Source organism: Neodothiora populina, assembly GCF_041146345.1.
Source record: "Neodothiora populina strain CPC 39397 chromosome Unknown canker_contig_9, whole genome shotgun sequence".
In the NCBI taxonomy this organism is placed as follows: Eukaryota; Fungi; Ascomycota; class Dothideomycetes; order Dothideales; family Dothioraceae; genus Neodothiora; species Neodothiora populina.
Genome location: NW_027191407.1, coordinates 275,436 through 298,109, shown reverse-complemented (window position 1 = coordinate 298,109; position 22,674 = coordinate 275,436). Strand labels below are relative to the sequence as shown.

The 22,674-nt window shown below is 51.6% G+C and overlaps 12 protein-coding genes across 13 annotated transcripts; 7 read left to right on the top strand and 5 right to left on the bottom strand.

The window, feature by feature from the left end:
• Window positions 1-185: 185 nt before the first annotated feature.
• On the top strand, window positions 186-3,280 carry AAFC00_007261 (uncharacterized protein; the record flags this gene model as incomplete). Its single annotated transcript, XM_069347333.1, has 2 exons — window positions 186-1,005; window positions 1,059-3,280. The coding sequence occupies 2 exons, from the start codon at window positions 186-188 to the stop codon at window positions 3,278-3,280; spliced, it is 3,042 nt and encodes a 1,013-aa protein (XP_069201941.1).
• Window positions 3,281-3,546: 266 nt separating this feature from the next.
• On the bottom strand, window positions 3,547-5,341 carry AAFC00_007260 (uncharacterized protein; the record flags this gene model as incomplete). Its single annotated transcript, XM_069347332.1, has 2 exons — window positions 3,547-5,008; window positions 5,076-5,341. 2 exons carry the CDS (start codon window positions 5,339-5,341, stop codon window positions 3,547-3,549), a joined length of 1,728 nt encoding a protein of 575 aa, XP_069201940.1.
• Window positions 5,342-5,621: 280 nt separating this feature from the next.
• On the top strand, window positions 5,622-8,609 carry AAFC00_007259 (uncharacterized protein; the record flags this gene model as incomplete). Its single annotated transcript, XM_069347331.1, has 1 exon — window positions 5,622-8,609. The coding sequence occupies one exon, from the start codon at window positions 5,622-5,624 to the stop codon at window positions 8,607-8,609; it is 2,988 nt and encodes a 995-aa protein (XP_069201939.1).
• Window positions 8,610-9,510: 901 nt separating this feature from the next.
• On the top strand, window positions 9,511-10,117 carry AAFC00_007258 (uncharacterized protein; the record flags this gene model as incomplete). Its single annotated transcript, XM_069347330.1, has 2 exons — window positions 9,511-9,945; window positions 9,998-10,117. The coding sequence occupies 2 exons, from the start codon at window positions 9,511-9,513 to the stop codon at window positions 10,115-10,117; spliced, it is 555 nt and encodes a 184-aa protein (XP_069201938.1).
• Window positions 10,118-11,677: 1,560 nt separating this feature from the next.
• Window positions 11,678-12,226, top strand: AAFC00_007257 (uncharacterized protein; the record flags this gene model as incomplete). The annotated part of the gene is made up of 4 exons (XM_069347329.1): window positions 11,678-11,693; window positions 11,751-11,786; window positions 11,853-11,968; window positions 12,173-12,226. 4 exons carry the CDS (start codon window positions 11,678-11,680, stop codon window positions 12,224-12,226), a joined length of 222 nt encoding a protein of 73 aa, XP_069201937.1.
• Window positions 12,227-12,720: 494 nt separating this feature from the next.
• On the top strand, window positions 12,721-13,541 carry AAFC00_007256 (uncharacterized protein; the record flags this gene model as incomplete). Of its 2 annotated transcripts, none has more annotated exons than XM_069347861.1 (2): window positions 12,721-13,288; window positions 13,342-13,541. In XM_069347861.1, 2 exons carry the CDS (start codon window positions 12,721-12,723, stop codon window positions 13,539-13,541), a joined length of 768 nt encoding a protein of 255 aa, XP_069201936.1. The 2 variants fall into 2 exon arrangements, with proteins under 2 accessions (XP_069201936.1, XP_069201935.1); XM_069347328.1 differs by having other exon boundaries at window positions 12,835-13,288.
• A 625-nt stretch (window positions 13,542-14,166) lies between these two features.
• AAFC00_007255 (uncharacterized protein) lies at window positions 14,167-15,387 on the top strand (the record flags this gene model as incomplete). The annotated part of the gene is made up of 1 exon (XM_069347327.1): window positions 14,167-15,387. The coding sequence occupies one exon, from the start codon at window positions 14,167-14,169 to the stop codon at window positions 15,385-15,387; it is 1,221 nt and encodes a 406-aa protein (XP_069201934.1).
• A 131-nt stretch (window positions 15,388-15,518) lies between these two features.
• AAFC00_007254 (uncharacterized protein) lies at window positions 15,519-16,235 on the bottom strand (the record flags this gene model as incomplete). Its single annotated transcript, XM_069347326.1, has 1 exon — window positions 15,519-16,235. One exon carries the CDS (start codon window positions 16,233-16,235, stop codon window positions 15,519-15,521), a length of 717 nt encoding a protein of 238 aa, XP_069201933.1.
• A 536-nt stretch (window positions 16,236-16,771) lies between these two features.
• AAFC00_007253 (uncharacterized protein) lies at window positions 16,772-17,828 on the bottom strand (the record flags this gene model as incomplete). The annotated part of the gene is made up of 2 exons (XM_069347325.1): window positions 16,772-17,582; window positions 17,653-17,828. 2 exons carry the CDS (start codon window positions 17,826-17,828, stop codon window positions 16,772-16,774), a joined length of 987 nt encoding a protein of 328 aa, XP_069201932.1.
• Window positions 17,829-18,494: 666 nt separating this feature from the next.
• Window positions 18,495-19,023, bottom strand: AAFC00_007252 (uncharacterized protein; the record flags this gene model as incomplete). The annotated part of the gene is made up of 3 exons (XM_069347323.1): window positions 18,495-18,592; window positions 18,650-18,749; window positions 18,802-19,023. 3 exons carry the CDS (start codon window positions 19,021-19,023, stop codon window positions 18,495-18,497), a joined length of 420 nt encoding a protein of 139 aa, XP_069201931.1.
• Window positions 19,024-19,325: 302 nt separating this feature from the next.
• AAFC00_007251 (uncharacterized protein) lies at window positions 19,326-20,111 on the top strand (the record flags this gene model as incomplete). The annotated part of the gene is made up of 1 exon (XM_069348405.1): window positions 19,326-20,111. One exon carries the CDS (start codon window positions 19,326-19,328, stop codon window positions 20,109-20,111), a length of 786 nt encoding a protein of 261 aa, XP_069201930.1.
• Window positions 20,112-20,262: 151 nt separating this feature from the next.
• On the bottom strand, window positions 20,263-21,393 carry AAFC00_007250 (uncharacterized protein; the record flags this gene model as incomplete). The annotated part of the gene is made up of 1 exon (XM_069347322.1): window positions 20,263-21,393. The coding sequence occupies one exon, from the start codon at window positions 21,391-21,393 to the stop codon at window positions 20,263-20,265; it is 1,131 nt and encodes a 376-aa protein (XP_069201929.1).
• Window positions 21,394-22,674: the final 1,281 nt, after the last annotated feature.

The window sequence follows — 22,674 nt, the reverse complement described above, 5'->3', positions numbered from 1 at the left end:
TGTAGATTGACGTAGTTCCTTATCTTATCGTCGCCAAGAGCACTTATGGCGGGGTGTGGAGGGAAACAGAACACTTTTCGAAACCCGCCTACTTGTAGTAGATATGCTTATTAAGATGTACTTTATTGCGTGTAAGTCGAACTTGCAGTAATTATATGCTCGTCAAGCATGCGGTCAGTCTGAGAATGACGGATTTCCTGACCGAAGTGAAGACGGTGACTTTGCGACCCAAGCCAAACACAGGAAGTGCAAATGAACTGCGACTCAAGGAGCACAAGGTCACGAAACCACTCATACAGTCAGAACCACCGGTGATAAAATCGCCCGAAGATGTGCTGGACATCTTGCGATCCCAACCAGATATCGATACCTTGGAAGATGTACTGATATACTTGTCTCAGCGTCAAGGCAAAGATGGCTTTGATATCCGATTACCAAGTCCTGCCTCTGCTAGAATCGTACATGAAATTGTGAACACAACCATACCAGATTTCTGGGAAAATCTTGGAGGTCTGAGGGACTTGTTGTTACAGGTCTTGCGTAGTATCGCTGGTATCAGTGCCACGCTTGCTAGACTACAACTACTCGTCTCTGAATGCAAGACAAACAAGCAGAGCCCAAAGTCTTCGAATGCAACCTCACCAATCCGTGATCTGATAGCAGTCTTAGGGCATATATGCAATACGGACGATTTGACATTCCAGATCTTGTCGAATGTCAGAAAGTTGGCTCAAAATCAGACCAGGTCCGACCTGTTGTGGAAAGAATACCTTGCCACTATAGCAACAGGCAGGATTGTCTCTAGTGTTGCCGAGGCCGAGACTGTCCTGGACTTGTCGACAGCCGCTGACGAAAGATCCTGGTTGTCAGATGGGTCTAGATACTCGGCGTGGTTAGGTAGAAACGTCGCTCATATGGTACGCCAGAGTTCGTCGCTGCCTGAAGATCCTAATGTGAAAGCTGCTGCTCAACTGTATGGCAAGGCTTGTAATATCGGTTATGCAGGTAAGGGTTCGCCCATCAAGATCATCACAGCACTTGCTGACTCTTGCCTTCAGCGCGTGTAGTAGAGGAGATCCGCTCGAGACTTATCATGTCTGACGATTGTCCGATCGACTCCGTACAGAAGTTGATCAATAACATGCAGATACACGAACAACGTCAATTCCTCCTTTTGACGTTGCGATATCTGACGAAACAGCACGTAGAACTTACTCAGACCGCATCAGTTGAGCTGGAAGGACCATCGGGAACTCCAGAAGCTGTTGCAGCATATGTTTCGCTGCTACATACACTACTGTGCAACGAGATCATGAAATCTCATCTCAAGACCTGGCTTTCTGACCCGACTGCGAATGCCACTGAATCATTCGTGGTTCGACGTGCTGCCATCTCTGCTCTCGATCGCAGTAAACCGAGCAATCTCTCGCTTCTCGACGAAGACCCTATGCAGTCTACGCTGGAAAGCGTTTGGCAAATGTTTGGAGACTCATTCTTCATCAGACACACACCAGTGGTGCAGCAAGAGGCATGCTCCCAGACACTTCTCTTGCTGGCGGGCTATGTGTACAGAGCACAGCCTATGTTTTTGTTCACGCTTGCGCGTTCAAGTGTGCATCTAAATGGTATCTCAAACCGTCTCAATGCATCCTCTCAGCGAGCCCGATTCCTCGGCATGGTGGTCGGAACCGCTATATCCGAACTAGTGGCTAAAAGTGGTGCACCGCTTTCTTTTGATGTGGAAGATATGAAGACACCCGAAGCGCAATGGTACCTGGAGCTGACGAAGGTCAATGACGAGCCGTGTAGCGTGGATGAGATGAGGCAATCACTACGGAAGAAGTCGATTGCGTCCAAACCAAAAGTTGCATACGCAAATGCAAAGTCTGAAAAGACGAAACAGGTCAAGAAGGCGGCAACGTCTACTGTAATTACAGGGCCGAGGATTATGGAGATCTTCGACGATGAAGAAGAAGAGGACGAAGACCTCAAACCATATGCCAAACCAGATTCCGACCCGGAGGATGAGGATGAAGATGCGACCTTGGTCAATCGCAACAAACAAAAGGCTCCGGTATACATTCGGGATCTGATAAGCAGACTTCGCGACTCGGAGAATCACGAGCGCCACACTCTCGCTCTAAAAAGTGCGGCATCACTGATACGTCGCAAGAGCTCATTCGGCAAGGAAGTCAGTGATCATGCTGTCGAGCTTGCATTGATACTCGTTGGTCTTGGAAACCCCTTTGACATTGAGGACTTTGCAGAGCTGCGTTTACAAGCACTCATAGCTACACTACTGTCAGATCCGACGAAGATAGCGCCCTGGTTATGTCGACAGGTCTTCGATGGCGACTACTCTCTCAGTCAACGGGCAACAATCCTAAGTACTCTGGGTCTAGGCGCACGAGAACTAGCCGGCTACAAGGACGAGGACGAAGCTCTGAACCCTACAGCGTCCGTAACTTCGTTCCCAAGCAAACGACTCCCAGAGCGACTCCACAAGATCTATGCCGGCAAGACCGACCGCACCGCCCTGATTGCATCAAACCTTGAGCGATCACTCATGCAGCCCATGGCCGCCAAAGCAGCGGATAACATGACCGGCCCCAACATCCTCAAAGTGCGAACCTTCTCCTCGAGAATGGAAGTAGAGAAAAAGCGCAAAAAGCCCATAACCAACGCCTTGGCGAAGATCGTAGCCGAGAGCTTCTTCTTCCCGCTAACAGGCGGCTGGTGGCAGAACGTAAACGCTTACGGCGGCGGCGGCGGCGGCGGCAAAGGACAGAACATACATTTCCAGCCCTTCCTACTAACGACATACATCAAAACCCTCGCCATCCTACTGCACGCTTCGGGGCCCAACACTCTATCTCTGCCTCAAATGACGACGGAATTCTGGGGCTTGTTACTAGATCTGCGCACGACTGCGCTGAACGACACGGCGGTACTAGAGGCCGTGCTGTTCGCGTTTTTGACCCTGTTGCAGGTCAACGAGGAGCAGAGCCGTCGGCTGGCTGAGGAGCAGGGCAAAGAACTCATGGAGACGCAGGGATGGGTCGAGCTGGTGTTCGAGAGGTTCAGTAGCGCGAATGCGGTATCTTTCGGATCCGCTGGAGCAGGAGGAGGACCGCCGTCGAGCAGTGCTGGTCGTGAGGGTGCGCCGGCGGATGGAGAGGCGGAACGTGTTCGTATGCTGAGTGCTGGCATCTTGGTCAAGACGAGGGATATTGTGGAAAGGTTCCAGAGGTTGCTTGTTGGGGATATGCTGGATTATTGAGAACACTCGGCTAAGGCTGTGGGAGAATCTATTCGCCGCATCGCCGCGTGCCGGATACTTTTGCTCCTCGTGAACCTTTAGTGACGATGTGAGGGCACAAAAAGTGGCGTTTAAACATACAGTAGTCGGAAAGGAATGTACGAAAGAAGACGTGTAATCTATATGGTATCATTTCGAGTTATCTGAGCTAAACACTTTTCCCAACACTGCCTTGCCAATCCTTTCCTCTGGGATCATCAACGAAACAAAGGGACAAAAGAGACATTTTACTCGCTCATGCTCTCCCAGCCCCTCTCATCAGCGCCAGGAGCCGCATCCTCCTCCTCCTCTTCTTCTTCCTCCTCATCACTATCATCCTCATCATCAGCCGCGACGCCAACAAGTCTTTCGACGACATCATCGGACGCAGAAGCAGGCTTGACGCCCGGCGCCCTGCCTCCGAAAGCTTCGCGCACGGCGCGGTTGGTAGACGTGTCCCAGACTTGGACGTTGCCTTTGGAGCCGGCGACGGCGAGTCTGAAAGCGACAGACTCATCAGGGGCGAATTGAGCGGAAAAGACGCGGCCGACGCCGAGATCGCGGGAGACGACCATCGAGGGACCCGAGGCGCTGTCTTGCTGGACGTTCCACAGCTTGACGGTACGGTCAGTGCCGCCTGTGGCGATGAAGCCCGGCAGCGAAGGGTTGATGGAGAACGAGGACAGCGAGCTCTCGTGGGCCTGCAGGCGCCACAGGGGTTTCGTGCCTGCGGGGTCCGAGGGCGCGTTTCGTGCGTCGAAGCAGTACAGGATTCCGGATTCCGTCGACGTGTAGAATTTGTGCTCGTCGAAGGGGTCCCAGCGTACGTTCTCGACGTCTGAGTCGACGCCCCAGCGCGGGATCTTGTCCATTTCTGACAGACGCAGGTCGGCGGCGCAGACTGTGCGGTCGTAGGAGCCTGACAGGAGAATAGTGGCGTGGGAGGGGTTCGGGTGGAAGTGTAGGGAGCAGACTTTGTCGCTGTGGTATTGGTATGATTTGGCTGCGGTGCAGGTGGTCAGGTCCCATAGCTTGACTGTGGTGTCTGCGGAGGCGGAGGCGAGTAGGTTGCGATGAGCGCGGTTCGCGGACAGGGAGAGGACGGCGTCGGTATGGTAGTTGGCGTTGATCTTCTCGGCGTTCTTCGCCTTCTTTTTCTTCTTCTTCTGTGTGCTAAGAGCGGCGGCTGCACTGCTCTCGGCGGTTCCCTGACCCAGAATGGCGGCAGGATACATGCTGTCGATAGTGTCGAGGTCCCAAATCTCAATATCCGGGTCCATGGTACCCACAGCGACGTAGTTGCCCTTGGATTCGGCGGTCGTTCCCTTCTTGTTGACAGGCATGTCGAGCCACTCTACAGCGAGCGGGATGGCGGGCAACATGATGTCGTGGTGGACGTAGAGGTTGTCGTCCTGATCGTCGTAAACATAACATTCCAAGTGCGCCACTTCGTCCTCGATGCGCGCTGCCAGAACAAGATTGTCGGTGGGCATGATCTGCAGCTCCTCGCGGTCCTCGTCGTCGCTCGCTTCGCCTTCGTTAAGGGTGATATATGGGTCCTCGGCGTTGGATTGATGGTAAGCCAGCGATCGCACGTTTCCGAACATGGACATGCTCGACTCGACGTTCTCCGGGTTTTCGCCAGCTTCCTCGTCGTCACTGTCGTAATGTTCGAGGTCATATTCTTTGAGGTCATCATCGTTGAGGTCACTATGAGAGGAAGAAAAGAAAGAAAAATGTCAGTAATTGAAAGGATAAGAATGCAGAGTAAACTCACATGTCTTCATCCTCCTTTTCCGCTCCAGATCCAGAACTCCCTGCCTGTCGCGCAGCGCTCGTGGCCTTCTTGACATTGTCGTCGCCGGTCTTTCCGTCGCCGTTCAACTCGGCCTGCGCCTCAGCGAGACCCTCTTTGGCGTCATCGAGCTCGAGTTTTGCCAGCTTCGAGATGCGCTCGTACTCGTCGTCGTCGAAGACATATTTGGTGGGGAAGGCGGCAGCAAAGCCTCTCGGCACCCAGGTCGTCGCCGTTATCATAGACATGTTTGGTGTATTGTGTGGTTGGTTGTTCACTTTTCAGGAAAGTGCCTCATCTCACGCTGCATTCGCCATGGATTTATTTTTTGGGGCAAGAGCGACTTTCCCGCCAAGCCTTTTTTATTCTTGAGGCTTTCGAACTTCCACTTTTTGCGGGGCGGAGTTCGCAGCGGGGGTCTCGCGCCAAGGCTCTGCTGTCATATGTGCCAAGACTCTCTATACCCTACAATATGTCTCCATACCAGATGTCGACTGCACCTTCCTCAGCTCTTCACTTTCTCTGGGAATGGCGCGCGACGGTTCACCACACAGTCCCAAGAGGCGGAGGATTCACCATGACCACAACGACGATGAAGAAGCTCACTTCTCCACACAGCCAGCGCGACGACCACCACCGAGCCATCATGCTTCACGTTCACGAAGTCAGCACGACTCTAGAAGACCCGCCGCCGACTCTAAACCCCACCAACAGGAATTCGACGGTCCCGAACCTGGAGTGAGCCAGGAAGACTCGACCAATCTCGACCGTGACTGGTATCTGGGAGATGAAGGTGGCGCCACCCTGGGCGATGAATCACACAACCCTTTCGGCGATGAAGGCGCGACATGGGAGGAACAGCAGCGCGAGGCGGCCCTCTTCGAGAAAAAGCTGGCTGCTCAGAGACGTTCCGACCCGCGCGCCATGCAGCGGCAGCGAGACAACGATGCCTGGGAGACGAATCGTATGCTCACCTCCGGAGTCGCCCAGCGGAGGGACATGATGTCTGGTTTTGAGGATGACGACGAGGGGACCAGGGTGCATTTGCTCGTACATGACCTGAAGCCGCCTTTTCTGGACGGCAAAACCATCTTCACCAAGCAGCTCGAGCCCATATCAGCGGTGCGTGATCCCCAGAGCGACATGGCTGTCTTCAGTCGCAAGGGCAGCAAGGTTGTGAAGGAAAGAAGGCATCAGAAAGAAAGAAAACAGCAGGCTCAGGAGGCCACCAACATCGCCGGCACCGCTCTCGGCAACATTATGCAGGTCAAGGACGGTGATCAGGACAGTGCCGCACCGACTGGCCCTGATGGCAATGATGAAGAACATAACCACAAGGGCGGAAGCAAGTTTGCCGACCATCTCAAGAAGAACGAAGGCCAGAGCGCCTTCAGTAGATCCAAAACACTCCGCGAGCAACGCGAATACCTTCCTGCGTTTGCTGTACGCGAGGAACTGCTTCGTGTGATTCGCGACAACCAGGTCGTCGTCGTCGTCGGTCAAACGGGTTCAGGAAAGACTACCCAGCTCACGCAATTCCTCTACGAGGATGGCTACGCTAAGAACGGCTTAATCGGCTGCACACAACCGCGTCGTGTCGCTGCAATGAGTGTCGCCAAACGTGTTGCCGAAGAAATGGAGGTCAAACTCGGAGGCACTGTCGGTTACGCTATCCGATTCGAGGATTGCACAAGCAAAGAGACCGCCATCAAGTATATGACTGACGGTGTCCTACTGCGCGAGTCCCTTGTAGAGCCGGATCTCGACAAGTACTCTTGTATCATCATGGACGAGGCCCACGAGCGTGCTCTGAATACTGATGTTCTGATGGGTCTGATCAAGAAAGTCCTGGCTAGACGGCGGGACCTCAAGCTTATCGTCACATCAGCCACTATGAACGCCGAACGCTTCTCGCGTTTCTACGGTGGAGCTCCCGAGTTCTTCATTCCTGGTCGAACGTTCCCTGTCGATATTCAATATTCACGAAGTCCTTGCGAAGACTATGTCGACAGCGCTGTCAAGCAGGTGCTCGCCATTCACGTCTCCCAAGGCCCTGGCGATATCCTTGTCTTTATGACTGGTCAAGAAGATATCGAGACGACCTGCGAACTAATAGCCGAACGCCTGAATCTGCTCAATGATCCGCCAAAACTATCTATCCTGCCAATCTACTCTCAGATGCCCGCCGACTTGCAGGCCAAAATCTTCGAAAGGGCCGACGCTGGCGTTCGCAAGGTCATTGTCGCCACCAATATCGCCGAGACATCCCTTACTGTCGATGGTATCATGTACGTTGTCGATACTGGGTTTAGCAAGCTCAAGGTCTACAACCCACGCATGGGCATGGACACACTCCAGATCACACCCATTTCTCAAGCCAACGCTCAACAGAGAGCCGGTCGTGCTGGTCGCACCGGCCCGGGCAAGGCCTTCCATCTTTACACTGAACGAGCCTTCCGCGACGAATTCTACATAGCCACCATTCCCGAGATTCAGCGAACGAATCTCGCCAATACAGTCCTTCTTCTAAAGTCCCTCGGTGTCAAAGACCTGCTGGACTTTGATTTCATGGATCCGCCTCCGCAGGATACAATCACCACCTCACTCTTTGATCTCTGGGCTCTGGGTGCCTTGGACAATCTAGGCGATCTGACTGTCCTGGGCCGACAGATGACAGCATTCCCCATGGACCCCTCTCTCGCCAAGCTCGTTATCACGTCTTGCCGTTACGGCTGCAGCGAAGAGATTCTGACCATTGTGTCCATGCTGTCCGTTCCTTCTGTGTTCTACAGGCCCAAAGAGCGTATGGAAGAAGCCGACGCTGCTCGCGAGAAGTTCTTCGACCCTGCTTCCGACCATTTGACGCTCTTGCATGTGTATCAGCAATGGACCGCCAATCGATGCAGCGACAAGTGGAGTGTAACGCACTTTCTGCATCCCAAAGCCCTGCACCGCGCACGCGAGATTCGCGAGCAGATAAAAGACATTATGGCCAAGCAGGAGGACATGCCCCTGGTATCATGCGGCTACGACACGGAAATCGTGCGCCACTGCATTTGCGCCGGGTACTACCACCAAGCCGCGAAACGGAAAGGTCTGGGCGAATACCTGAACCTTCGCACGAGTGTGAGCATGCAACTGCATCCGACGTCCGCACTTTATAACTCTGGAGATCCGCCGGATTATGTTGTCTATCACGAGTTGATCCTCACCAGCAAGGAGTACATGTCATGTGTGACGAGCGTCGACGCGCACTGGCTGGCGGATCTAGGAGGTGTTTTCTACAGCGTCAAGGAAAAGGGCTACAGTGCGCGAGAGAAACGCACAACAGAGCTCGAATTCAATAAGAAGATGGAGATCGAGACGCAGATGGCTGCTGACCGCGAACGTGCCAAGGAGCTGAAGCGGAAGGAGGAAGAGAGGGAGAAAGTCAAGGTCGGGAAGAGTGCGGTCAAGAAGGTCTCGGCTGTCGGCGCGGTTAGGAAACCTATCGTGCCGAAACGGAGGGGTTTCTGAAGTGTTTCCGATCGATAGTATAACACTATGGCAGACTTCAAGGGTACTCCAGCCCAACGATTCCTACGTCTTTGTTTCTGTTTAGGAAACAGCCCGCTTGTTAATGGAGCTATCTTGTCGATGCTACTGAATGACTCTTAGCGTAGAGGTTGGTGAACAAACAAGCACAACATGGTATCCCATACAGACGGGTTTCCCGGGAGATCCCTTCCGGTCTATGTAGAAGACAACACTATTGAAGGTCGTCATAAACACACAGACTAAACTTTTCCGACTCTACAATACTGCGATGACCGATATCATACTCAAGGAACACAGTCTGTACGTTGGACGATTACTCGTTGTTACTCAGCATAACATACAGACATTCAGGTATGCTTATGGGGGACAGGGTCTCCCCACTCTCTCGAAAGCCAGATGTGACTTTGACACCCGACTAAATCAATGACATCACAACAGTCAAGAGCAATTATATATAGATCTATGACACGGCTAGCTGATCTCGCGAGCGCATGGCCGGCCCTCCTACGATATACTTGTAGTACGACCGGTCTAGGAGCAATCAATATTTAGGCGCGATATGTTTCTTACAGTACGGGTATTAGCGACACGCTGCCTGCAGGAACCCGCGCGCGATTGAGCTGAGCCTCCCCCTCGCTTCTCTTGGCATGGGGGCGGCATGGGGGGACCCTTAATCAAGGTAAACATTGACCCAAGTATATTTTAAGTGTAGCCCCGGATATCTATTATTATCACATATACTCGTTCGCCCTGTACATCCATATCAATTGACCCATCCACGTCTACCACTCCAGATACGGTCTTCTTCTGATCTCTTGTCTACTACACATAGTCGAAGAAGAAATCAAAGCTCCATAGCAATACCAGGCTCTCATACACAATGACGCTGTCAAACGAACCTCTATTCTCGCCCACCCTAATTTCGCCAGAAGTCAGCAGCGCATTACCAGAGGGCTACACCGTGCGACCCCTCCAAGCCTCCGACTACCACTCCGGCTTCCTAGATGTGCTACGAGTGCTCACCACAGTCGGAGATGTCAGCGAGCAGGAGTTTGCGAGTCGGTTCGAGGAGATGCAGGCGCCTAAAGGAGCAGGCAGAGGTGCGGGTGGCTATCACGTCCTTGTCATCTTGGATGGCGACAAGAAAATTGTGGGCACTGGCGCTTTGATCGTGGAGAAGAAGTTTATTCACAATCTTGGGCTTGTTGGACATATTGAGGATATCGCCGTTGCGAAAGATCAGCAGGGCAAGAAGCTTGGGTTGAGGATCATTCAGGCGCTGGATTATGTGGCTGAGGAAGTTGGTTGCTATAAGGTATGTTTTGTCTGAATTTGCAGTCGAGTCACGGTTGCTAATAGAGGTGCAGACTATTCTTGATTGCTCGGAAGCAAATGAGGGGTTCTACGTAAAGTGTGGTTTCAAACGAGCTGGTCTCGAGATGGCGCACTACTACGAGCCGCCGAAGAGCAAGTATGAGACTTCGTAATCGTTCCGACCATTGTGGAAAACGAAGGCCTGCATGAATGTCGGACCACAAATTATGTTCCGAACCATCCACCAGGTGGTTGATGGCGACCGATGCTACGAAGCCAATACACATTCGAGCCAGCGATATTCCTGCGAGTGATGCAGGATCTAATCCGAACCCAGACTCGTACCCGTCCCCTTGCGATTCACAAACCTATATCCAGTCCCTTGCTCCTCCATTCGACTCGTCCCGAGCTTCTTGGCGTAATAATTCTCTTTCTTGCCCTCATGAGCCAAGAAGACAAGTTGCCTCCTGAAGGGCATGGAATCGACCCACTCGTCAACACACTCTAGCAACCACGACCCCAACCCCAAACCCTGATAATCGGGCAACACGTAGACGTCGGTCAGGTAGGCCAATGTCACGTAATCAGTGATGATCCTTGCGAACCCAATCATTTCTGGTGATTCGCGGTCTTGTGATGCCTTCTTGTACACTCCGAAACACATGGAACTCTCGACCATGGTCTTAAGCTCAGCAGAGGGAAGCCTTTTGGCCCAGTCTAGCTCGGGGGATTCCAAAGCGTTGTTGAGCGCCTCGAGGGATATGAGCGAGCGATCAGTGCTGGTGAGGAAGCTGTCGCCGTCACGGGTCCAGGTTCGGGTCTGAGCAATTGCGAGTGTCATGGTGTCGCAGGCAATTCGCTCTTGTAGAGGAGAAGATAAATGTTGGAATCGAAACAATTCCGGAGGATTGGCTCGCAATATATCTGCGCAATACCACTTCTGAACACAAATGTGTGGAGTTCTTGTTTCCTGTGCGAGCTTCCTGAAGAGACTTATATACAATTGTCCACAACACGATGGCACCACATTACTCACTCGATAATGAATAACAAAATCAATTGACTTGTAAATATCTCGTTGCTTGTACAGGAAGATAATAGTTGCATGCCTTGTATTGACTCATGGAACCCAGTCCGGAATTGATCGACAATCGCTGGGCGTCGCCTGTGCCTATGTTGAGGTCGAAGAAGCATAAAAGCTTATAATTCTTACCTTCCAACTTGCGTGTGGTTTGCAGGGGTGCGCGGCTAGGTGCACTTTTGCAGAGGTGTGAGCTAATCATACTGTTCACAGAAAGCATGCAGGAGAAGTGATCTTCTTGAATGGTTATTTGTTGTGATTTTGATGATTCGTGATACAGTGACTATACACAGCACAATTGGATCAGACGCCGTCACACGTTCATCTACGAGTCTTCTTATTCTTTTAGGGCCTGGAATTGTCGTTTGCACGACTTACTCACAGATAGTTACCTTGGACGATATGTACTACCACCCTTAAACTAACACACGCTCCATATAGCAAGAGATGCGGTACATAGAAAGTGTGACCGCAAGGTAGTTTTGAACCTCCATCATCGTAAGAAGTAAAGCCCCGCACGTGATTGGTCGAATCCAGACTTGGCGTCTCCGAACCTCCATGAGGGCCATCATACACGACCAAACCATTAATCAAATAAGCACATGATATAACCAGCACCCATCCCATTGATCCACCATTAAACACATTCAAGATGGGTCACAACAACTGTAAGCTCCGGAAGAGCCACTTGCGCTCGCGAAAACAATACTGACTCGGAAACACAGCCCTCAACCTCGACCCGGCGTTGGTCAAATACAACAGTACGCTACACTCTGCTCCGCCGCCAATCCTCCGGCTTGATGGGAACATGGTCTGATAAAGAATAGATATGCATGTCGAGCGATACAAGTTCTTCCGTTGGACTCCCCGTACTGCCTGGCTATCGCTCGTCTGGATCGGCGTTATCCCTGGCATGGCCCTGTGGGCTTCGTATAAGACTGAGGTACGCATGCGCGACGACGTTTCCTACTTTCTGAGCATTGGTTCTCGGGCTGTACTACTTGGGAGGAAAGCTTCTTTGGGAACGGTTCACGTGTTTGGTGAAGAGACGGAACATACATTGGAAGATCGGGTGGATGCGCAGGAGAACATAGAAGGACTACGGACGGGCGATATCAGGAAAAGGCATGCTGACATTTTACTCTAGGGCAAATACATCCTTCGGGGCAAGAGGAGAGGCGACACCGTCAAGGAGTTCTAGATGCTCTTCGGTACAGAAGGAATGAATGGACTACTGTGACGCAGGGCGTGGGAATATCCATTTTTTGGGCGTTGAGAAAGTGCGCGAAAGAATACCAAGTCAAAAACATTTTTCTATCATATCGTCATGCATTTGTCGGCGGTTCACTGGTGACTTTCGCGGTATGCTCAGCAGTGTAGGTCTTGAGATGAGGCGTCAATTATATCGAAGCTGCCTTAGGCAGACAGCGGTGCTTCAGGCTACATGACCTATGAGAATGTAAAGAAGGCCCGTGCACAGCGTCATGTTGCAGCCGCAATGGCCGTCCGGCCGTCATATTGACCTACTAAGATATCAGATCATGAAATCATGCCAAGTAAAGCCTTCTGGTGGTCATTCATGTGCGACGGGATACATCTTTTATAAACTATTCGTCATACGTACAACAAAAAGAGCTTCCCCGTTCTACAACATATCCACTCAGCAAGACGCCGAAATATCACATAGTATTGACCATGGCTTCTTTTGCAACGAAGCCCGCCGCTCGGCTCATACATCAGATACCACAATCCTCACGATCCATCTCGGCCTTCACGAGGACATCATTACAGAGGCAGTCCTTTTCCGCGATGTCGACATGGAAGCAGACTAAACTACCAACTCACACGAGATCATTCGCTGTCTCGACTAGGGGTTGCGCATCGCGAACATCAAATGCGCCGAAGAGCAGGGACAGAGGCCCCGCAAGCGAAGAAGACACCCAGACCGATTTCGCCGCCATGAACATCCTCGGAAACACACCAGCTCCTACTACCGCTATCGATGCTTGTGCATCAGACGGCTTCGCGCTGAACAATGGAATGAAGATCATCGAGGCCGGCGTGCTTCTAGTGGGTGGAGAGGCGTTCAAATGGAAGCCTTGGATACGCGAGGGGAGGAAAGAGGGCACGATAGGTGCAGGAGCGGTAGGAGATGACGACAAAGGTGTCATGAGCAGAGGCGGAAAATTGTTGAACGCGAAAGGTCAATTTGATGTGACGGATGAGTGCTGGGGATTGCTCGAGTTGGTCTGGCCGAAGCCTGGTATGTGTGATCGACATGTTGCCTATGGAGTGCTCTAACCATTGTTTGAATAGACCTACTTATCCTGGGAACCGGTCCTTCGATTGCGCCCGTGTCGCCTGCCACCAGAAAGCGCATCAGTGATCTTGGTATTCGGTTGGAGATACAGGACACACGCAATGCCGCTTCGCAGTTCAACCTTCTGGCTACAGAGAGAGGTATTCAGCAAGTCGCTGCTGCTCTTATACCGATTGGATGGCGCGAGGGTCAGTGAAAGGCGACGTGATAAGCGCCGAGTACTTCGCATGGGAGAAAGAAGTGTGGGAATTGCCCGAGTCATAGTCCCAGCATAGGCTCATCTTTGTACAATGAAACTCAAACGTCTTATGACCCATCGTGAGTATTATTCCCCTCCTTCTGCCGACTTCTGCTATGCATACTTATGTACGCGACACCGAGCTATTTCTGGGGAGCGTAGGAAGTGCCTTCGATTGTTGTATGATCTGGCTGGACAGCATCCTCATCTCTAGTGAGCGTCTGAAATTATCATATACACTATTGTTGATATGTCTCGAGCAGCTACATCATGATGAGCAGACCCTTCTCGGATCGTGCTTGACTTGTTGAGACTCCGGAAAATACTGTCAGCACATGATCAGAGTGAAAGGTAGAGGCACAATTGGAGTAAACCAGTCACAAAGCTCAGACCAATTCATGTGATAACATGCGGGGAAGAACGGGCGGCGGAGGAGGAGTTGATGGATCCGAAATGACACTGGCCTCCCCGATTATTGCTCTTCCGTCGTCTGCACTACAATGGCAGCATTCGGTCAGTCTTCTTGTAGAACTAAAATAAAAAAAAGATGAAACGCTGACGATCGGCAGACACTCCGATAACAATGGAGAGAGATAGATCACCGTCGGTCACTGCGTCATTCTCCTCGTCCAACACAACCACTACCCGACGCCAAACCATTACCTCTAGACAGACGCCTTTATTAAGATCGACGCCTCCTCAGATCACCCGGACTCTGACAAATGGCTATCCTTTTGTTGTGCCGCTGAATCAACTCGCTGGACTTTTGTCATGGACGACAGAAAACCAGTGGAATTCCTTTCTGCTCGTGGCGTCGTTCTGGTTCACCGTCTTATACGGAGAATGGATCATCAAATGGACGGGACCTCTGATTGTCACTGCGACCTTGATCACAGCAATGTATTATCGAAGGTATTCACCGCTGTCTTCTCGTCAGCAAGAGAAGACTCTAGATGATATTGTCTCCACCTTTGAACTGTTCAACACTCGGTGCCAGGTCTTGCTGGATCCATTCTCCAAGCTGACCGACTTTCTGTCGACGCAGCAGACTGCCACGTCGGCCACGACGAGACCTGCTCTGACAACGCTGTTCACGAGGATCCTGATCGCGAGTCCGCTGTGGTGGTTTTTCGCCTGGACACTCAACACGCGTCGAGTCATCTTGCTGTTTGGCACCCTGGTCTTGACATGGCATTCGAGACCCGCGCGGATATCGAGGATCATTCTCTGGAGATCACGGTTTGTCCGACGGACCTTTGTCACAATCACGAGTCTCGACGTGGACAAGAAGATTGTCGCAAAGGCGAAAACCCCGCCATCTTCTTATGTCGGCATATACGAGAACCAGAGGCGTTGGTTGGGCATCGGATGGACGACGAGTATGCTTGCGTATGAAAGAGCCGCGTGGACAGACGAGATGCTGGAAGAGACGACGTCGCCGCAGGACTATAAATTAGCACCGGGTCAGGCATGGACGGAGCCCGAATGGAAGGTCGATGACTGGGTATACTATGACAACAAATGGAAAGACGGACAGACCAAGGACGGATGGGGCAGATACACTCGTCAGAGGAGATGGTCGCGACGGATCGACGGACAAGCTGTAGTAGAAAAGAAAGAGAAGAAGCAGACACAACGCCACAATCGATCAAAGAGTTTCGCTTATGATGATACCGGAAGTAGTTCGCTCAGCCGTGCAGGGATGAGTAATGATGAGAACGACACCCCCACGCCCACGGCTATCCTGAAAGAGAAAGAGGCCGAGTGGGGATTGGGGGATGATGTTATCGCAGGGCTTGGGTAGAGGATTTTTTTTTCTTGGTCGGGGAACGAGTAACGAATCTTCTTCTTTCGTTTTCACATGGCGAGCAATGATCTAGCATTTACGCTCAACTCGATAATTAGTCATGTAGGCATTTCTCTTTTCATTTCCTTCTACTCCGCTCTCCTTTTTGTCTCCCGTCCCGAATCAGCAGCCTGTGCAGAATAACCGCCCAACGCATCAGTGACCAGCCGCCTGAGTTCAGCCTGCGTCTCCTCGCTCTCAAAGTCCGGTCTAGCAGCCAATTCCTCAATGCGCCTCCTGATCTCCGGATCCGGCTCTCCAACAGCATTCTGGTCTCCCTCGGTCATAGTGCCCATCTCAATATTGACCCCCTGAGGCAACGGCGGCGGCGGCGCAATGCCATTCCCACTCGCACCCCCGTTAACATGCACGCCAACCTGCGTCACCGACGCACCACTAACCGCCCCTCCGACCGCGGCCCCAGCGACGAAGTCGCGGATATACGCCGCGACGACCGGCGCCTCGTTCTCCTCGCTCATCTTTTCGGCAGCCGTCTGGCCCTCGCTGTTCCTCGCGCTCGCATCCCCGTTTAGCTCCTCGAGCACCACGCGCGCAATATCCACGTTCTCGGCTGCGAAGAGCGGGGTTTCGTCGTCTTCGTCGCGCAGGTTGATGTCGGCGTCGAAGTCGCGCACCAGCGCTCGTAGGAGCAAGGCTTGGTTGTAGGAGACGCTGGCGTGCAGGAGGGAGTAGCCGTGGGAATCTTGTGCTGAGGCTAGCGATGGCGTTTGTTGGATGTGGGTTAGGACTGTTTGCGGTTGGTCGGGGACGAGGTTTAGGAGGCGGTCGATGGTTATGGTCGCCATATCTGGGTTGCCTTTTTGTTCTGTCTAAGAGTGGGTGTTTGCGGGTGTAGATGGATGGTTGGGTGCCGTCGTATGTAAGAGGCGACAAGGGTTGATCGTCGTTCGGGCATAAATTTATTTTGCTGGTGACGTTCCTGGGGCTGCGGAGTATGTACAAATTGCCCCGCGTTGAGCTTCGGCTGTGATTGCCTGTATTAATTTGTAGGTAGTCATTATCATACAGCATCGCTTCCATCCTTTGAACACTGGACTATACTCCGAGTCAAAGTACTGCATCGTGTCCGATACTCAGCTCCCATGGTTGATCGGAGTCATACTTCATAGGACAAGGCTCAGATTGTTCGGAAGTGTCACCAACGCTAAAGACTTACGGAAAGGCTATAGACGTACAGGAAAGTGGCAAGGCGACCTTACACCTCGGCTTCAACCAATATCACGACGAAATGCGTCCTGCAATTGACGGACCAAAGTCTTCTTGTACACTACAATGTACACTACAGTCCCATTCATGGGATCTCCTACTTGGACCAATATCTCTACACAATCTTCTCCGCCTCCTCTAGTAATTCCTCGACCTTGAAGGACGTATCGCCCTGGCTGAATTGCTCCATCAACTTCTTTCTCGGCGACTCCTCCGAAGTCTGACCGTAAAACTTCTGCAGGCACATGAGTAACCATTTGCTCTCGTCGACGGTCACGCCTCTGTCTTCCGTCACTAGACCTTCGAGCAGCACGAGTCCCTTCGGGTCAGCTAGATCAAGGTGGTGTGTGAGAGTCGTATGCGGTTGTGCAAACTCGCCACGGAGCTTGAACTCGGCTAGATGGGTGAAGAGTACGGTTGCCGTGGTCGGAGAAGGGAATGTCCATTGCAGAAAGTGAATCTCGGCACCCTGACCCTCTCGCGGCAGAGGCAGAATGAACTGGGGATGTTTCTTCGCCGTGCTTGCAATCTTCTCGTAAACCTCTAGAGGGATGGTGGCGCAGAGAGAGTTGGGTGTGCTCGCGTGTCGTAATCTCCACAGATACTCGATTTCTTTCCGCGGTAGATCTAGCATCTTCTCGACGTCGACAAAGGAGTCGAGGGTCTTGATTCCTGCCTTGGCCTCGTGGGAGGGCTTTGTTGGTTGCGCTCCTGCTGCGGCTTGTGGTTGCGGTGGTGGCGGTGGCTGAAAGGGTATGTTCTTAGGCGAAGTCGCCGCTGCTACTGATGCCGCTGATGAAGCTGTGTTCGGGGTGTTCTCTGCATGCAAGAATGCGTCTGCGCCGGCGACAATGGCTTTCTTGCGCAACGTCTCAATCTTGTCCTTGTAAACCTCCTTCAACTCGTTGATGTCTCCGAGGCCTTCTCTGAGCGACAACAGTCAGTATGACTGGTGCCCTTTGTCTATTGTTCATCGCGTATCGTCTCGTCTCTTACTGCTTTGCCTTTTGCTCAAGCTTTGCCTTGTACTTGTCCAACACCTTCTTCTCCGGCTTGTTGTGAGTGGCCAAAAACCGTATATCGTGCACTTGAGCCCATCTTCGCTGGAATGTCCGCAGGACTGGCGCGGAGCATCGGTATGCGTGTCTGGTCGGGATGAATAGTGAAGTCATGTTCGGGATTATGGCAAGTTATGACATACACACTGAGCCAATGTCGAAACTCAAGTCGGACGAGAGGAACAAGATGGAGGAATGAAGATGGAGTAAAACAGTATCGATTACAGGTCTTGGCGGAGGTGACGGCAATTGTCAGAAACTCCTACGATGATTTCCCCAGAACTTCTGGAAGAACATCAAACCCTAACCCTGCACGCTTGTACGAATACTTTCTGTCCTCGGGTCTTCATTAGAGTCATTGGTTCACCAACTGTGTAGAAGCAACATCCCAGCAAGCGCATGCACGTCTCCACCAGTACAGACGGCTGGAATATGGACTGGACTTGCCGTATCTATCTTGGACAAGGCATGCGAATGCCTTGAAGCTTTTACAAGTGCCAATATGTTTCCCATTTTATCATTACCTTATTTAATAGGTTCTGCATCGAATCCTCTTGTCCCTCAAGACCACGCGGATCTACCACTATTCTCCTACTCCCGCCGTTCTCACACCTAAGCCTCGTGGATACAGTCGTATCAATTTCTAGCGTCATGTGCAGTGTGCTAGACCATTCCGACCGTCATCATGTCGTCCAGCATGATTGGGAGAGGTATGGCGTCATGTGAAGTTCGATCACGATACCAAAGTAATTCACTACTTTTCTTGGCCAATTCTTCTCATTACTCTTTGCTCGAGGGGTTCTCCGTGGGATCATTTTCTTCCAACTCTTGCGCTCGGATCGCATTCATCAGCTCGTAGAGTTGACCGAGTTGTTGATCTATTGCAGCGATCAGTCATAGTCAATGGTTCCCAATGGTGCAAACATCCAGCTTACCACTCATCTTGTCAATCTTGGCTTTGTCCATCTTGTCGCCTCGCCAACTGTCGCCTTCCAGCTGCTGAGCGTACATTTGCCATTCCGTGAGAAAACCGATCTGAGGTACAAGTCAATTAATGTTGCTTGTAAACATGCTACGCCAGCCTCACAATGTGGACGGGGTTATCGATCTTTTGATGTGCCCGGAACTCGCTCTTGACGTACTCATCTCCTAACAGTCGCATCTCCTTCGGTAGGTGCTTTCGATGCGTGCGGAGGAGCCGTCGGTATAGCGGGATTGGAGGCAAAAGAGCATGAGGAACCGTCCTCAAACCACCTGCCGGGGTGCCGACACTTGATGGAGCAGCAAGAAGTCTCGAGAAGACGCGCATATCTGATAATCACACCGAATGCTGAATTGGCTACGGATATATAAAATCGAGTAGAGATGCAAATACGATCGATAGCATTAATTGCGGAGCGGCGAACATAAAACGATGATACTCTCTTCGCCGAGGTCGACGTCACCATCTTTGTAGGCCGGCGTTTACTTTTCTAATCCGACGCGACGAAACACAGCAAGACCCTTTTTCTTCTGTATACCATATTATTTCTGTCCAAACATCTTTAGAACTCGAGTCCGAATTTATTACACGGGATTGATTTCAACCACCGAGAAACAAGCCACGGTGACATGCTTCCGACGCCTGATACCTCTCACGTGTCGTATGATCGCATATATGAGCCAGCTGAAGACTCATATTTACTACTAGACACGCTTTCATCTGCGACTGAAACAAAGTATCTGCATGAGCGATTCGACCGGAACAACTCTCCGGCTGCGCCAATCGTCCTCGAAGTAGGTCCAGGATCTGGCGTTGTACTGGCGTTCGCGACTGCCAATGCAAAGACCATCTTTGGTAGAACCGACGTTCTCGCTGTCGGCTGTGATATCAACACCTATGCCTGCACGGCGGCGAGCGAGACCGTCACTCGTGCCGTAGACGAAGCACGGAAAGGTGAGGCCTCTGGAAGCGTATCCCAGGGGCAATTACTGGATGTTCTTAACGGGGATCTCACAGCCTGCTTTGTACCTCACAGTATTGATGTCTTGATATTCAACCCTCCCTATGTGCCGTCTGAACTACCGGATCTGGAGCGGCATGGTCGATACAATACTATGGATGCAGCTCTGTCTTCGACTGAGGCATTCGAGAGGGACTCACATATGCTTGCACTCTCGTACGCTGGTGGTGCTGACGGGATGGAGATCACGGATCGTTTACTTGATCAGCTACCGACGGTGCTGAGTAAAGACAGAGGAGTCGCATTCGTGTTGTTGTGTTCTCAGAATAAACCTGAACAGGTCAAAGAGCGCATCAGACAATGGCCAGGAGGTTGGTTGGCCGAGACTGTGGGTTCGAGTGGCAAGAAGGCAGGATGGGAGAGACTCTGCATCATCCGAATCTGCAGAGGATGACTTCATATAAGTCCGTTCACTACACAATGAGCGACATGGCCATCTTTGCGCGACGCCTCTCCACGATTCCCAGGAAACAGACACGAAGTGCAAGAATATCGAAGTGGATTCACTGCTGCTACATCTTCACTACGATAGACCAGCAGGTGGGTCATAACTCCAGTTCCTCGATCTCCATGCCACACTCGACACAAGTCTTGACAGACATGCCAGTATCAGGATCCTCGACAGCTCTACCCCAGTCATGCTCGTGCTTGCCACCTAGTGCATCTCCGAAATTGCCACCTTCGATGCCCGCCTTCTGTCGCTTATATGCGTCGACTCTTGTTCTACGCTTGAGGTCGTTCAATTTCCTCTTGAACTTCTTCTCTTTCCGCGCTTTTGTGTCGGCCTGCCTCTTCGCGAACTCAGCATCTAATGCTTCCGAACTGCCCCACTTCTTCTCGCTAAAAGCATACTTTTCGACCTGGTATCGTAGATAGAGCATCATGTTGTTCCATGTGGCTTTATGAGGGTTCGGCTTCTCAAGATGTGGCAGCAGCTGCTCGTCTTTCAATTCCGGATCCGTAAGGAGATAATCTTCCTTTGCTTCCGTTTTGGTGAGTAGTGAATATTTCTCGGGCACTTTGTCCTTGCACGCATTACACACTTGCGTGCCAAATATTTCATCCCATGTCCAATCAATCTCAGGACTACCGCACTCGTGACACTTCTTCTGTTCTCTCTTCTCGCCCAACGAACTCAACCCTGGCTCGAAAGGCCCGGCTTTCTGATCGCGCAGCTTTTTCAACAGTTGTGCGCGCTCCCATTCCCGTAGCGTCATGTTCGCCGGCTTCTCCTCCTGATTCGGCGTATGCAAAGCGCGGTTGAAAGGATCATCCTCGACCGACAAGAACCCACCCTTTGTATCCACCATCTTACTGAAATCGTACTCGACGAATTTCTGGAACTTCTTCGCAGGCTGAATCCCCATATCTCGAGCCGCTGCTGCTCCTGCTGATCCATCCGGTCCAGGCGTATTCCTCGCATCACGCTGAGTAGGCGGCACAACAGAGGACTTTGACATCGCACTCGCCGGTCTTTTGTCACCCGCTATGAACCCCGACGGCGTACGGTTCGGTTGCGCTTCCGTGCTCGCCGCTTGCTGCTGGATCCTCAAGGCTTTCGCTCGTAGTCGCGCTTCCTCCATCTTTCGTACTTGCTGCGGTGTCATTGGGGATTGCGGCATGTTGCCCGAGTGTGTCCGCCTCGGTGGCGTCCTCGCTCGTTCTGCTTCTGCCATTTTCTGGGATTTCTGTCGCTCCTGCGATTATTTGCGTTTCCGTGGAGTCCTGTATTGACCGAAACAGATGATAATGTAAGGATCCAGGTGTAATAAATTGTCTATTGTATGAGCACTTTCCGGTCGCAAATGTGTATTGTCACAAAAGTCGACTTTCTCAAAGTCGCAAGTGACTAAGGTTCGATCGGCGCTTGTGTTCGACCCTGCTGACGTAGCTGCTGCCTACGGTAGATCGTGCGTGCTGCTGTGCTCCACTTGAGTCGATCTCACGTTTCCCCACAAGCCACATGGCTGTCGATAGTGATGAACCACTACTGCATGAAATGTCAAGGTATCAAAAATATCACTTGAAGTAAATGCTGTACATCTCGACGGAAGTTTATATATCTGCTAGATTTCTGCTGGGTAGCGACGACTGCGCTTACCAGTTCCTGTATAGCTTAATATAAACGTCTATAGACGCCTTTCAAGAGTGCTTTGGGAGGCAGTAGCATAGAACGTCCGTCCACGTAGGCATGTAGTAGTAAACCTGTCCATATTTGCCTCGCAATATTGGTGCGGAAACCAAAAGTTATTGGAACAGCTACGTTTTGAAGTTGCTGCTCTAAAGTTAAAACCCCTACTTCCTATTCTCCTTCCATCTGATCGTGCCTGTCTGTTGATGACCTTACTGAGTCTATGGATTACGGATCTGCGTGGCTGAGCGCATAAGACGTTTGACGATCGGCTGTCCAGTTTGCACCATTGCGACCGCCATCTGCCCGTACGTTCAGTGAGAAGCGGTCGTTCCCAAGCAACCATCTTTGATATCCCGCATTCAATGTGAAGGTGATATATGGTTGGCGAGCCTACCGCCGTAGATAGCCCGATCTGATAGCTTTGCGTAGCTGACGAGCTTGCCCGCGTTGACATATGAAGAAGCCTGCACTTCGTATGCTTTGCAGGAGCTCTTAGACGACACCCGCACCTTGTACGAAAGATCTCCACTTCGTGCGTGGTAGTAAGACAATGTCTTGTTTCGGCAATCTTGGCAGGTCGTGTCCCTGACGAAGCGAGTCTTACTATCTGTGCCCATAGAATGGGAACGAATAGCTTCGGTATTAGTGCTTCTCAAATATCTCGCATAGTAGGTGTCCCGTGGGACCCATGATCGGGTACCATAGCCTTTGGGGGTCAAATGGCATTTCGACATGGAAAGCAGGGATGGTTCGGGGAGACAGTAGCTCTGTCATCAAAATTCTTGCACATCCGCACTTTTTTTGTCTCACTTATCGTCTGATC